The sequence below is a fragment of the Acanthisitta chloris genome, unplaced genomic scaffold, assembly GCF_000695815.1.
Source record: "Acanthisitta chloris isolate BGI_N310 unplaced genomic scaffold, ASM69581v1 scaffold19344, whole genome shotgun sequence".
Taxonomy (NCBI): Eukaryota; Metazoa; Chordata; class Aves; order Passeriformes; family Acanthisittidae; genus Acanthisitta; species Acanthisitta chloris.
In genome coordinates this window covers 1,036-15,676 of record NW_008668991.1, presented here as the reverse complement: position 1 = coordinate 15,676, position 14,641 = coordinate 1,036, and the positions used below count along the sequence as shown (strand labels likewise).

Here is a 14,641-nt window from a genome sequence, read left to right as displayed (position 1 = left end):
GCCTCGCTCCTGGCTTCGTTCTGGAGTGGAGTGCTGACTGTCCTGCCCCAGCTGAATTCACTGACCCTTTGCAGCACGTGAAGTGATCAGGGTGATGAAGAATTTAAGGTAGGCTGAGATCACTACAGGTTTCTCTCATTCGTGAGCTTTGCTTCTTTACCTGACTAGGACTTGTGCCCTCTAGTAGTGTGGTGGGGTTTGGCCTCAAAAAAAGAGGCTTAGAAGATAAAGACCCGGAGTAGTTTACAGGAAGTGAATATAAGTAGAGCCCCTGATTTCTGTGATTACATTCAAGAAACCCTAATCAGGCTCTTTACACCAGAAGCACCTTCACAGCCCACCTCAGGCTCTGGTCAGGCCAGCTCCTCCAAACAGCAGCTCGTGTTTGAACTCCCTGTTCCCAAAGCAAAGCCTTCCCTTCTCTAGCGTCACACGGTCGGTGTCACTAGAATCTGAGCTCCATTTTAAAAAGCATTAAAAAAAAGACCCCAAAAGGTGGGAACCATGTGCAAAACGAAGCTCCATACTGTGCCTATGGGCTGGTGTCCCAGCTCGTTCCCCCAGCGCCGCTCTGTGCACAAAGCCACGAGGCAGCAGGAACACCTCAGCCAGACAATGCGTTCAGGATAACTCGGAGCGAAACGCAGCTCTCCTAGGAAGCACCACCCCGAGCTTCTGTCCAAGGGAGTCCGAGGGGGAGCTGCAGCAGTTAATACCCAACAGGCCCTGCCAAACATCTGTGCTGTGGCTACACCTCCCTGCCAAGCCTGGCTGCTCCCCGACGCGGACAAAGAGCAGGGGAAGGACGGGGGGGAGGCTGCTACCCTGTCCCCTATCTAAGTGGAAAAAATCCCTGAGACATATGGTCTTGCATAAAATCACCACCCGAGAGAAGCCTGGCACGGTGTGAGGTTAGTGAGAATATTCTAATTACACGAGGCTGAGCAGTACCTCATTGGCAGTCGCCGAGGAGAGCAAATGGAGACGACAAATCTGCGGGTCACGAGAGATGTGTTTTAGCAGCACCGGAACCTTTACCCCCAGACTACTAAAAACAACCTGAAACCCATTACTTATCGAGCGATGCGACCAGGAATCGAGACAAACTGTTACTTTCCATAACAGGATAAAAAAGTTGTTTGGGCTATTTATTTTTCTCCTCATTAGCGAGAGCAGTCTGGCTGGGAGGAACACGTCCCCGAGGACAGCCCGGGCTGGGCCGGGCACGCAGCCCTTACGTAAGGGAGCTGCCAGGGCCCATCCCGTCAGCGCCGCGGCCGCGCGGGCTCGGCGCGCTCCAGCAGAACATTATACGCTTTGTAATATGTCAGGGAATGTCAAATTAAGGGCTGCACGGCAGTGAAGGCTCGAGCAGAAAGCATTCTATTCCAGGCCATTGATTCCTTTTAACAACTACATACAGTAATTCCCAAAACTATCTCCTCAGTCTCAATCACACGGAAAACATAGCCCAGCGTTAGCTCTGAACCTTGCACCCGGCGCAGCTCGAAGATTAGGCCGTCCAAGGGGATTAGGGAAGATGACTGATTTAATCAGAATAATTCTTTTAATGATAACTTGCTGCATTGCTCCTCCCCCCTCCCCTTAACTGTCTAATAGTTTGCTTCCTGGATTCCCAGTGCATAAACCGAGCATATTTTCTTCCTACAGGAAATGGTCCAATTAAGTTGATGTATAATTGATAATGAACCGTTTAAGCTGATTTGGGCCTTGAAGAATGGTGCAGTCAGCTGGCTGAGCCCCTGGCCCAGGGGCAGGAAGCAGAGGAGCAGGCTGGGCACGCTGGCCAGGCCAGGCCGAGGTGGTTCAGCTCCAGGGAGCCAAGGGGGCTCGGGCAGCAAGGGCTGCTGGACAGTCCTGCAGCCCCTGAGTACTGCTCAGCACCCGAGGGCCACGCTGGCCCCGGGGACATGGGTGAGCAGTCGTGTCACAGACACTGAACCAGCACTCTCTGGTCCCACCTGTGGCAGTGGTTAAGCTTTCCATCCTCCCTAAATGTGACCTCTGTTGCCTTACAGCAGGTACCAACAGGAGATGCTGCTGGACTCTCACCACCCACCGTGCCAAAGCCAGGGCAGCAGGAGTCAGACATGGAGAGAGGCTGGAGCACATCTTCGTGGAGCCAATGCAGTAAGTTTTACAAACCTAAAGGCTGAAATTGCTCCTAACACAAAACAGCTCCTGCCTACCTCGACACAAGTGACTCCCCCTCGCTAGACTTGGCTCTTGTCCCTGCCAGGGCACCACCTCGCAGTCCCACACAGCCGTGGGCTCCTCTCCCTGCTGACTTTTTGTTGGGGCCGGGGCCCATGGGTCTCTCTCCCTGCTGACTTTCTGTTAGGAAGGCAGACCCCGTGGAGCCCTTTCCCTGCTGACTTTCTGTTAGGAAGGCAGACTCCGTGGGGCCCCTCTCCCCGCGGAGTGCGGTGACAGTGCCTGTCCTTTTAGAATATTCTGGGTGGTGCAACTGCTCAGTTCACACGCCTTGAGCAACTTTTTCTGTCAGCTATGTTTAAGGGTGGGATTGCCACGTGAAATGAACAAAACCTTGAGCACCTGCAAAACCAACAAGCACAAAGAACTGAGCAATTCTGTTTCTGACCCTTCCCAGTTCTTAGGAAAGTTTGTAACGACTGAAGATAAGGTCAGACCAGAATTGTTCTTTCTTGAACTACATCCTCTAAAGCTCTGCATGTATCAGTTCCTGTAGCCTCATCTGATAAGTTTTTGTGGGGTTTCCTAAGTACAAAATATATTCAAGTCCCTGTATTAAGCACTGTCAACTCACTTCAGTACAAAAACGTGTTTCAGTCTGCGCAGAGCTGTCATACGCTAATAACGTTACTAGAGTGAGTTCCCTTAATCTAACTTTTAAAGGCACAAGCCTCGTCCGATTCTGCCTGCAGAGACAACCAGACAATTTTCCCTCCGTGGTGTTTAATTGAGGGTCTGAGGTTCTTACCCAGCACTGAGCTGCCGCGTGGCACAGAAGCCGTGCCCTCCCCGCGCGCCGCGGCTCACACTGCCCTGCTCGCTCACGAGGCCACGCTCCGTGTAATTACCAGCCAAACCCGTCAGAGGCTGTTCCTTGAGAGCGCAGGAACTTGCCTTCAGCGTTTTGCTTTTAAGCTCTGGAGTTTTGCTTGGATTTATTCACCCTGACAATGCTGTTTAGTTACGACTTCGTAAAGTTAGATGCTAGCGGCGCCAGCAGAGTGGGAACTTTGGAGCACAGCTCCCTGTTCCGAGGTCTGCATGCAGCGCTGGAAGTGCTGCTCCATGTCACTCGGCAGAAACGTGCAGGGCCTGGTGCAGCTGCAGTCCTTGTGCACCTCGCTGGGACTTCATCTGGACTAAGCCGCTATGTGGTGTGAGCTCTCCGGCGTCTGAGGCAGAGCTGCCCTGAATGTCTGACTGTCCCGACTGCCAATCCCTGGCCACTATCCAACACATTCTGTGTCCGGAGAAAATAAGTGGGAGAAGGTGCTTAGCCTGCAAGCAGCTGCAGGAGCAGGTACTGCAGACACTCGATGCTAAAGCTCATCACAATTTTTCTCACCAGCAAATGTAGATTAACTGCTCAGCTCTCCTGGACTATGGTACAAATATAACGAGATAGCAACCAAAAAATCTCACAGCTGGAGAGATCAGGGTGGCAGAGGCTCCTGCATCATTCCTCTCACCAGTTCTGGGCTGCAGTTTGGCTCAGGGGTTTACTTGCTGCCGTTTTCTGTCAGCAGTGTTCACGGAGGGTTTCACAACTGCACCTTTGAACCTGCACTTGGGGCCACACTCTGTGTTTGATGTGGGTGTCTCCTCTGCCTCTGGCCTGGACTCAGCCCTCCCTCTGGGACAGGCCAAGTCTGCATTCTCCCACTAACTTGCAAACTGAAATGGATTTATAATTGCAACTGGAAAGGAAAACTATTCTGTGTTAAATTAGATCTGCTTATCAATACTACAGATTATGAGAATGCATTGCTACACTGTGAACCCCATCACAGGAGCTGAGTTAGAGCTAGGGCTCACCCAAAGTCCTGTCAATACAGCCACGTACACGCCAGAAACCCGGAGCAAACAACTCAAACCCTGTCCATGCATCCTCCAGCCCTGCTCTGTGCTAACAGCCGAGTGCTGACACGCTCACTGCAGCTGTGAGCAAACCCAGAGCAGCTCGGGAGCTCTGTGCAGGAGCAGACCTTGCCTGGGAGCTGAGCTCGCGTTTCCTGACAGTGCTGTTACCTCGGGAGGAGCTGCTCCACTCCCTGTGCCTGGTCCTACTCCACAGCTCCGACATGCACAAATTGGGATTTTTGCACCCAGGTTTTTCACCAGTGCCAGCAGAAGCTGGATTGAGGCTTGTGCAAACACCATCTGCCAGATCCTATCAGAGAAGCTTCCCTTGCTGCCCACACAGAAGGGAAGGTGCTTGGCAGCTCCTGGGAGGTATAAGTGAGGCAGGCTGGCACTGCTACTAGCCAGAGACTGCCCAAAAATACCTTAGCTGGGAATGGGGGTAATGGGACAACCTACAGCTTGTGCTAATCTCCTGTGTGTCTGAATTACAGATCCTCAGAAACCTGGGTGAACGTATTGCTGCTGCTCCTCGAAGCACAAGAGGAGTGGAGAGACCTGAAGGCTCTGATCTGCAGGTCAGTGACCCTCCTTGGAGGGGAAACACTGAGCACAAATGTCTTTACTCCTCTCTCTGGCTCTGTCTTGACACATAGATTTTGCAAAGCGGTATCCTTGGAAACATAACACAATCAGCTGGGGTTAAACATTCAGCTCTCACAAACAAGCCTGTCACTAGTGCCTCGATGTTGCATCACTCGCACCAGCACAGAGCTGAGTCCTGGAAAGTCCTGAGTCCTGTTTCAAACAGCACAGCGTGAGATTTTAAACACTGCAGTTTAAGCAGTACCACGTGGGGTGCACTATCTTCTCAGGAAAATAAATGTCACTGCATCAAAAGGCTGATTCTCTCTCTTTAGACTGTGCAAGGAAGATTCTGAAATTACAGGGACTTCCACCAACAAGAAGGAAAACAAGTTGTTGCATTGTGACATTCACACACTGCTCAAGGGAAGCGACAAATTCATGACTGTGTAATATCCTGTATGTGAGTAGTATCCTCTTGCTATTTAAAACCAAAAAGAAAGGAAAGGGAAATGAATGATAATAGGAACTCTCTCAGAAGAAGGATTGTAAGATTGGTTTTGGCTGGACGTTGGCCAGTGGCGTGTCTGCACTGTGCTGCCTACATGCAGCAGCAGCACTGTGAACCTTGCTTAAAATACTGAGCCTTTGGCAGGCAAATAAATGAGATGCCCACAACCAGAGATGCCTTCTTGACACACACCTAAAATACTGTCAAGCCACTAAGCACAAGCAAAACATTCTTCTTGCTTTGATCTCCCCTTGCAAACCACAGGAATGGGCTGCATGGCCTCACCTCAGTGGTGAGAGTTTCTCCTGCCATGCTGAAGAGTGGCACTGGAAGTCTTATCACCTACTGGGAAAACAAGTGCTTGAAGTCATGTGCCTAAGAATGCTTCTCTGTATATGAAGATTTGGGCAATAACTAACTTGCACTCACTCCTCCTGGTTTTAACCACTTATTTTCAGCAGTCTCCATTTTTTCCAGACTAAACCCCCATCAGCTATTGCTCAGCACACCCCCAACCTCCCCACACATTCCCCTCTCCTTGTGCACAGCCCTTGATGTCCACACAAGGGCTGAGTATGCATGACAGCAGCAGAGGTAGTGCTGACTTACAGAGCTGCATCCCTAAGACAATGGGGAGGGAATTTCACCTACTGCAGTTATTGACTTAGGAACCAGTTCTGCCTGAAAAATGGGGCTGCAGAGTATGCTGTGATCTTGAGGAAATGTTAAGCTTATTGCCTGATACTCACGGAATCGATTATCCCCTTGAGTGCTTGGAATCCTCCAGTGACAGGGAAGACTTGCTCCTTCACATCAGCAATTCTTTCCAGCTTTGGAGAGAAAACACGTGCAAACACGTGACTCATCTGGCACACTGAATTCATCACATTGCTTTCCACCCTGAAAATTCAGATGGATGTCTAAAAGCAACCCTCACCAACTCTGCAAAGAGCAGGAAACTTTGGAGCTCTCTCCCAGCTCACCAGGAGTTTTCTGGGCAGGAGGACTCACTCCAGCTGAGCGCAGCTAACAAGGTGGTGGCTAACCATAGCAGTAAATGGCACACTGAGGACACCTCTCAAGGCCTGTATCCTGGCAATGACATTGTCACTCTGGCCAGAATTACCTGCCCTGTTTGCTTTGCCTTTCTTTCTCTGTGCCTTCTGCAGGAAAGAGCCTTTTGTGATCCTCTCCATCAAAGTCACTTTGACGGAACAGGAACAGCTTTAGCCTTCACTGGGACACAGCAAGTCTGGAGGAGCTTTCAGGCAATGAAGGACATGGATCCTGCACACTTTTCCTTATCCCAGGGCTGTTATATGCTGCCTGAAACTTGTCTGCAGTTCTGTGACCAGCACCCTGCCCTGGTTGCCATCCCAGTGAAGGGGTTTGCTGCACCCTCTCTGCTGGCAGCCCCAGCTAGCAAGGGATTTCCAACGGGTCTCCTTGGCAGCGAGCAGGACACCCACGCGTTCTATTTACGTCCACATACACATCTGAGGGTGTTTCCTGAGCCAGAGAAGACATTATACTGCCTAATGTAAGTGAAACTAATTTCTGTGCTACTTAACATTAACTGTGTAACACCCTGGGATGAGGTGGTGCCTAGTGCTCTAAAACAGTAACGTTTCATTCTTACCTGCTCTTGTTCAAAATCATGGACTCCCACACAGTAAACTCTCGCTCCCAGCTCTCTGGATTTCCTTGCCTGTCCCACAATAGAACAGAGAGATGAGCATTTTTGTTATGCAACAGGCAACCCCCAAGCTTTGCAGAGCACGAGGTGCATTTCCAGCACACACTCACCTCCTTCTCTGCATACAGGGGAATCTGCCCATCCAGCTTGCCATCGGTCAGGGCAATGATGATGCTGGAGAACCTCGAGGCTCCTTGATTCTCAATCTGCACGTTAGCCTGACAACAAAACAATGTCTCCAGCGTAAAATTACTCGGAACCAAGATGCATCTGCTAAACATCAAACGGAGCATCGGAAATAACACTCGGCCTCGCCCCCAAATCCACCTCTCACCACGATCCTCTGCCTCTCTAGGACTCACTGCCCACAGAGAACTCCCTCGCTCGTAGTTTCCAGTCCCCAGTGAGCCCATCTCCCAGCACTGGGGTCACTAACCTATCAGCCCTTGCCAACACTCTGTTCTTCCAGGCCAGACCTCTTTAGATCCACTGTTAGGGTCTCCTTTTCTCTCCCACAGATTTCAAATGCCAGTTAGTATTCCAAGATATGAAAAGAATGGCTTAAAGCTAAATTACTTTTCTAACGGCCACAAAATTCTCCTTGTGCAAGTTTTCAGCACTCAGATCCCAGCCACAAACGTGGCTCCACAGGCAGAGAGGAAGGAGCCAACTTGTCTGTAACAGTGAACACTCAGATCCTCACCTTACCCCTCACCTTCAGCAAACCTGCACAGCACCCTTCAGCCAGGAAATACAAGCAGCTGGGAAGTGTGTGGTTAAGACAGGCCAAATTCAGAGCGTTTGTGTGGCAGGGGCTGCTCAGAGCACTAAGCTCTCTCGGAGAGCTCCGGGAGGTGCTGCGAGCCCTGCAGCCCTCGCGAGCTGCGTGGGACTGCTCACCATGGCATTGGTATGCTGGGGTAGCGCTGGGATTCACAGCAAAGAGCCACACTCTGCTGACGAGGATCAAGCAGAGAAATTCCATATGGCAAGTTTCTGCCATGGCTAATCTTGAGCACAGGGTTTGCACAGTGTCTGGGCAACCCTGGGACCACTCAGGCAAGCAGAAAGATTTGAGTGCAACAGACTGAGGCGTACAATCAATCCAGTCGGGTTACACGTTGCTATTCAAAGGGTGAGAATGTGTTTTGATTGCAAGAAGATGCGTAAAACCTACCTGTTTTAGTCCTTCGTGTATATATGTCTCACCTGCTGGTTTCACCTCCTCCAGATCCTTAAGACCTTTCCTGATTTTCTCTCTGCAAACAAAAAGGTAAGAGACTGTGTGTTTTGAAGTGGGGAAAGGGGGTGGGTCATCCATTGAAAAAGCAGTATTTGTCCCAGAGGAGGTGTGAAGTGAAAAGCTGTAAATCAGAGCCTTTAGCTGAGATCACACGGGGGAGGCAGATTGTGCATTCCTGGCAGGAGTGGCACTGAGGGAACAGGCACTTCAGCCCCAGCTGGCACAGTATGCCCCGGGGAGCCTGAGCTGGGGGCGAGGGTAGCGCTCAGGTGGGCACACACAGGGGATGACACTGCCTCGGCATCGTGCAGCCCTGCAAGTTCTGCTGCCTGGAGTTAAACCAACCGTGCTCACAACTGCACTGCAACTACAGCCAAAATCCCCTAAACTAGCACTTCTGTTTTGACTAATCTTCATCAGGTCGAACAGAACTGCAATAATTAAAACCCTTACCCTTAAAAGGTAAGTATCAACAGGCAAGTGCAACATTTGCAAGATGCCCTTTGAATCCAAGGAAAAGGGGTAGAATTAAGGACAGCCTTTAATTCTTAGCTGTCACTACCTCTCTGCGAGACCTCGGGTAAGACATCAGCGTCACAGGTCACAGCTCACTTCAACAGGCTGTGCTGTGATTTCTCACGGGCACTTCAGCAGATCCATCTGAGAGGTGCTCACTAACCATGGGGATGAGACTGGAGAAGTCAGTAGGGAGCTCAACAGGAATTATTCAGCACAAATGGCAGAGAGACTTTACTGAAGGACTCAGGTCTGGAGGGTCTTCACTCTTCTGCAAGCAAAGCTCCAGTGAAGGCCACAGAAAGTCGTGGTAGGAAAGGACAAGTGAAAACAAAGCAGGGACAAAATCCGGGCCAGAATATATGGAATACTGCAACAAACCTAGGTGACAAAGAGGAGCCCAGTAGGGGTGAGGAGACAGAGGGAAAATACATGGCAGGATGCATGAAAGCCTTTCCTAGGGCAGACCAAATGAGAAGGAGTGCATATGCCACTGCCTGAACGCCACCCACTAGTCGTTTGTGCCACGGATGGGCTATGTTTAGCAGCTCCGCTCCAAAGCACAGTCCATAGCTGGAGTGAGCTCCCCATCACAGGACCCTCCGATACGACTGGGGGGACCAGAGAGAACATGGCACGGAATGTATGGAGAGGAACAAGTTATGTAAGAGAATACAATCTGTTCGGTCCAAATATTTTACATTCGGCATCTATAGAAACAACTTGTGAGTGATTATGTATGAACGCAGATTAGAAACCACACGGCTGGGGCTTGCCAGAAATGAGTGGCAGCACATCACAGGCGTCAGTGCTCTGCTGCCAAGAAACAAGCAGCAACTCAAGTCCCAGTTTTCTGAAACAGATTTCGTTTTGCAAAAATAGCTTTTGTACAATCAGTTCGGTTCTATTTATCTGCCATGCCTTGTGACCCGGTCGCACAAGAATCTCTGGTGCTGCCAGGCCTCTGCCTGCAAGGGCTTCCAGGAAAATCTTTGGCAGCCTGAGCTTTCTTAGCTGCATTTAATCACTCCCCATCTCCTTCCCTCAGGGCACAGCTGCACTGGGCAGACCCAGCCAGATGTGAACAAGCTCCACACGTGCTCCAAGCTGGTCTGGTACAAGCAAGTCCTGGTCTGGATGTTAGCAGGTCCGTGCAGGTGCAGGACTTGGGGCCCAGCTAACAGCAGGAGAGATGGACTCTGTCACCCTAAAACTCACCCCCAGGTGGTTTGGAGGGTGGCAGTGTCTGCCTGGACCATTCTGCCAGCAGAACTCTGTGCAGCCAGACAGCCCCAGCCACACACTGCTCTCAACACTTCCCTCTCTCTAGTTTCTGCAATAATTGTTTGTAGCCACGGAACTCCCCAGAGAAGGTCTGGTTGCATAACTCATCTGTACTGAGGCATCAGAGCCCTGCCCTTGGCCTGGGTGCCTGGACACAGCACAGCTCAGGAACACAGGCCCAGGGGCCACTGGCTTCAGGGTTTATGTCAGATGAGGGAGGGAGGTGGAAAAAGCAAAGCAAAACCGGCAACTTGCAGCCTGTCTGTGTTTGGGCTGAGTGAGTGCAAATTTAATATCTCTTCCCCACTCAGCATATGTGCTGCAGCCAATCTCTGGGTTTCAGCACAGGCACATATAATTTTTAATAGCTACCCTGTCAACAATCTCTCTAAGCTGCGACTGCCTCAGCAGCTCTTCCAGCTGTGAATGTCCATGCAGTTCCCAGAGGGGTGATGTTAGCCCCTCGGGGTGGGGGACAGTATCCTGCATGTTTCCCAGGTGGCATTCTGCCTCTTGAGTCTGGAGCTGTCTCGGTGTGGTGAGGATGAGAGCAGTGGCAGGAGACAGTGGCCCCCACTGAGCACTCGTGGTGAGGAACGAGGCTCATCTCTAACAAACCAGGGCAAACAAAACAGGTCCTTGGGGTTTGCTGCTTAGAAGGAAGTGCAGTAAACAGGAAAACACACCAACTTGTAAGTGAAACCAAGGAGGGGGAAGTGTTCTCTACCAGAGAGAGGGATGGCCGCGCCCCTGACAAGGTGAGCTGCACTGGTGAAGGGAACCCCTGCACACACAAAGGGCTCAGATCACTTACAGTCATTATCCTGCTCCACACCTGAGGCCTCCTGCACGGGCTCCAGGTGGAAATCACAGCAGTGGCCAACCACAGCAGCAGAGAACAGGCTCTCTGCAGATTAACTCTGTTCTGGCAAGCTGCTGGAACCCAAGCACGATGAGGCTCCAAGTGCATCCGTGTCTCACACATCCTGTGCAACCAGGAGCAGTCAGTGCTCCACCAGACCAGGGACACACTGCAGTCAGCTGGTCATGTACCAGGTACTCCAGTGTCCTGTTTTTCCACCTTCCTCCACTAACATAATCTCTATCTCCAGCAGGAGTTTTGCCCAGGCAGAGGCAGCAGAGCTGGTCCAGGCACTGGTCAGGGATGCAGGAACAGGACTCCATCACACAGTTGGCCAAAGGAGACCTCGTGCCAGCGGGATGATGTTCCCGAGTGCATCTGCCTTCCCAAACCACTTGTTTTCCAACACTGAGTCCCAACGTGAGTGCACCAATCTTTGTTCAGCACTTAGCAGTTTCCAGCTCAGCTTCACAAACGCATGTCTCCCAAGTGGGCTGTAACCATTGTGAGAAGGCTTTTCCATCTGGGTGTTGTTCTGACTCTGTGTATTTATTGTAGTACTGTGTGCACTGTGATTAACAGTGACTTCTGTTTCCAGAGTTAGTCACAGAGCACTGTTCACAGCACAAATATTTGGGAGTTTGGGGGCCTGGGCACTATGGTGTGGGTTTCTTGATATCCACAGCCTCGTTGTGCTGTAAAACCCAGCACGAGCTTTGTGCACACAATCAGAAGCCTAAGACTTTCAAGAAAAAAAAACGCCCTAGTTTGATCTAACTGCTAGGAAGGAGTTGTGGTTTCCTGACATTAGGGAACTAGCAAGTAAGTGAGAGCAAACCCATGCCTGAAGTCCTGAGTGCACATAACCAGCCAAGGCCACAATCACACATCCACACACCCATCCCCAGATCGCAGTGTAATTAGCATCCTCATCCTCCATTGGGCATGATGGGAGCCAGACAGCCTCACTATTTTTCTTCTGTTGACTTCTTTAATATTTCAGAGGACAGCTGTTCCAGCTGCAGCTATCCTTTCTCACCTAGGTACTTATGGCCAGTTACTAGCCTCCTTCTCCATTCTCCTCCTAATTCCTCCTGAACAACAAGGGCAGTTCTTTCCCTCCCCCTGCCACACTCAGGAAAGCATCAGGCAAACCTTGTACTAAAGCCAAGTCTCCCAAAGGAACCCACCAGAACTCCAGAATGTACTCCCTATGCCTCAAATGAGGCTTCTGAGAGAGGTCAGTGCTGTGCATAGCTCCAGGCGTGCCATGCAAACAGCCCTTGCGTCCCCATGGCAGAGTTCCAGTGTCCTGCCCCAGCACTCCCAGTGCTCTGTGTGCTACCAGTGCTGGATAAGGAGCAGGCCCCTGACAGGCCTATTGAAACGCAGAGAAAGGACCTCATTGACTTCAGCAGGCCTCACAGCAGGCTCAAGTGTCCTCTCCTGACCCCTCTCAAGCCATCTGGAAAAATGGCTTGTAACCTTGTCTCTGCCCCAGTCCTGGTGGGGGAGGTGAAAACTGGCTGCTCTCAAGTCAGACCACTCTTAAATGGGAAACCAGGAGGGGCTTAGAACAGGGCTTTTAGACATCTCAGATGTCAGCTACATTTCTGCAGCATGACACATGTCCGTTGTCAATGACAGGTCTCTCCAGGAAGTCAACAAACCAACCAACCCACAGCAGAAACTGAGCAGCTCTGGCAGACACCAGTTTGCACTGACAGCACTGAAGGCAGCAGAAAGGAAGGACCACCTCACTCCCACCCTGTCCCAGTTGGCTGCAATGGTTCCCAAATGGCCCATCCACACGCTGCAGACGCAGAAGGTGGTGTGGTGTGGTTAGCTCCTGGACAGAAGGCAGAGAGAGGAGGTTGTGCCAGTTTTGACAAGGCTGAGAGGACACTGAAGGACCTGACAGCAGTGCAGCTCTCCTCTGCTGAAAGCACTCATTCTGTGAGATTATTTCCCAGTTCCTGTCATTTCAGGCATTACATCTCTACCTGGTTTCCTCCTTCTGTTTCTCCCACTCATCCCTGAGCTACCCTAGCTGCTAATCCTCCTTTAGAAATCAGTGAGCAGCCTTCACTTCCATTGCCTTTGAAAAGACCAACTGAAAGAGTTCAGGTCCATCTGTAGGACACCACAGCGCTGGGAAGATCTCACACCCTTTGAGTGGCACCAACTCCACTGTCTAAAACAGATTCTTAAGTCCTGATTACAAACTACAAAACAAAATACCTACCTTATGTGAGATTATGGGAAACATTTGTTTACCATTTTATGCTTTTCCTAGGCATGAAAAAATCCTGCAAACTTATCTACAGATGTTGCTCTACAGAAGTAAATGCAAGAATCATTCTCCTGCCAGAGGAGACGCAGAGTCATGCAGAGATGTGGAAACATTGCTGGTAGCTGTTCTGCAAAGCAGTGGCAGAGTTCACCTCAAGGATTTGCTTCCCATCATTCCCCTCCTCCCTTGTTTATGAGGCTAGCTATTGAAACGATCACAAAATTAAATCAGCTCTGCACAGAGGCTTCACGGCTGGCCCTGACACACCACTCAGACATATCAGTGGTTCATATCTGTTGCTTCTCCTCTGATTCAACAGGAGCCCCCAGGGGGAGGGAGGGGAGAATTAAATGAGCAGTGTACTGACCTGTCTCCAGTTAGAGGCATAATGACATGTGCCTGGGTGGAGAACACAATAAAGGATAATCTCATCTTGGGGCTTTAGAAAAGAGAAAGAGAAAAAACATTAGAGAAAGAAATGTAAAGATGCACAGCACTTCATTCACTTTTTCAGACTTCTTTCACATCTTTATCCTCCAGCTTCTCAGGAACGTGCTTTTGAACGAAAGGATTTCTGCCCATCTTGTCCTTGCCCAAGTGCTTCGAGAAAGAAGGAACAGAACTACTGCTCTCCCTGCCCTGACTAGACTCCAGTGAACGTCAGGGCTGTGCCCTCCCCATGCACGGAGGGGAATGCAGACTGTGCCAGGAGCACGGGCTCAGGGCATCCTCCTGCTCCCCACATAGAACAGGGACACACTTCCCCTTTCACCAGACTGACACAAGGTCAGGTTCCAGCCCTGAGTTCTGGTCCCCCAATCACCCCCGTCCCAGCAGCAGTGCCTGCTGACTGCCCCAGAAAAGCAGCACGTAAACTCGTTGAGGTGAGTCTGGGTTTGGTGCAGTGGCAAAGTTGTGAGACTGGAGATCAGCTTCCCTAAAAGTACCCAGGGAAATGTCGTTATAAAAAGCAGCACGGTGTGACTTGATTTTATTAAGGAATTCAATGGGTTTTTTTCCAGAAGCCCACCTGTCTCTTGGAAAAAGGTGACAGGGAATCATACCCAATTAGCAGCAGAAAACTTAAGCAAGAAACTGGGGAAACAGCTTCAGAACTGCCTGATGCTCTGGAGGCCCAAGACAGAAACTTTCCTGAGGTAAGTTGTAGCATCTCTCCTACCTGCTGTTCATTTTGACTCATCGCATTTCCAGTACATTCACTAACTCCACCAGTCACTGTATATGTGTGTCAGCATTAATCAGGTTAATGTCCGTGAGGACTTAACACTTGTAAAGCTGAATGACCATAAGTTTTCAGTTCACTGTGGCTAACGAACGTTGACAGAACGGGAATGTAAGTGCACAGGACTGCAGAGGCCTTGGGGTTAAGATCCAGCCTCACACTACCCTTAACAACTCTGAATACAAAAACCCGAGATGCTCCAAGTTAAATCAGAATCAAAACCACAGCATTATCAGTCTGTTTAGCTGCCAAACAAAAACCAAGTACTTGCAATCCCCAGCTCTGGTAATTGCATCACTGCCTAGTCTGAGTA

At 50.4% G+C, this 14,641-nt stretch overlaps 1 protein-coding gene across 1 annotated transcript in view; it reads right to left on the bottom strand.

Moving 5' to 3' along the window:
- Window positions 1-13,517, bottom strand: part of LOC103800774 (anthrax toxin receptor 2-like) — a 20,634-nt gene extending 7,117 nt beyond the window's left edge. Inside the window, exons 1-5 of the mRNA XM_009073156.1 lie at window positions 13,449-13,517; window positions 8,065-8,142; window positions 6,998-7,105; window positions 6,831-6,899; window positions 5,941-6,021 (exon numbers count right to left, since the gene is read on the bottom strand). Of these exons, the coding sequence (XP_009071404.1) occupies window positions 5,941-6,021; window positions 6,831-6,899; window positions 6,998-7,105; window positions 8,065-8,142; window positions 13,449-13,517 (405 nt within the window). The remainder of the gene's footprint in view (window positions 1-5,940; window positions 6,022-6,830; window positions 6,900-6,997; window positions 7,106-8,064; window positions 8,143-13,448) is intronic.
- Window positions 13,518-14,641: the final 1,124 nt, after the last annotated feature.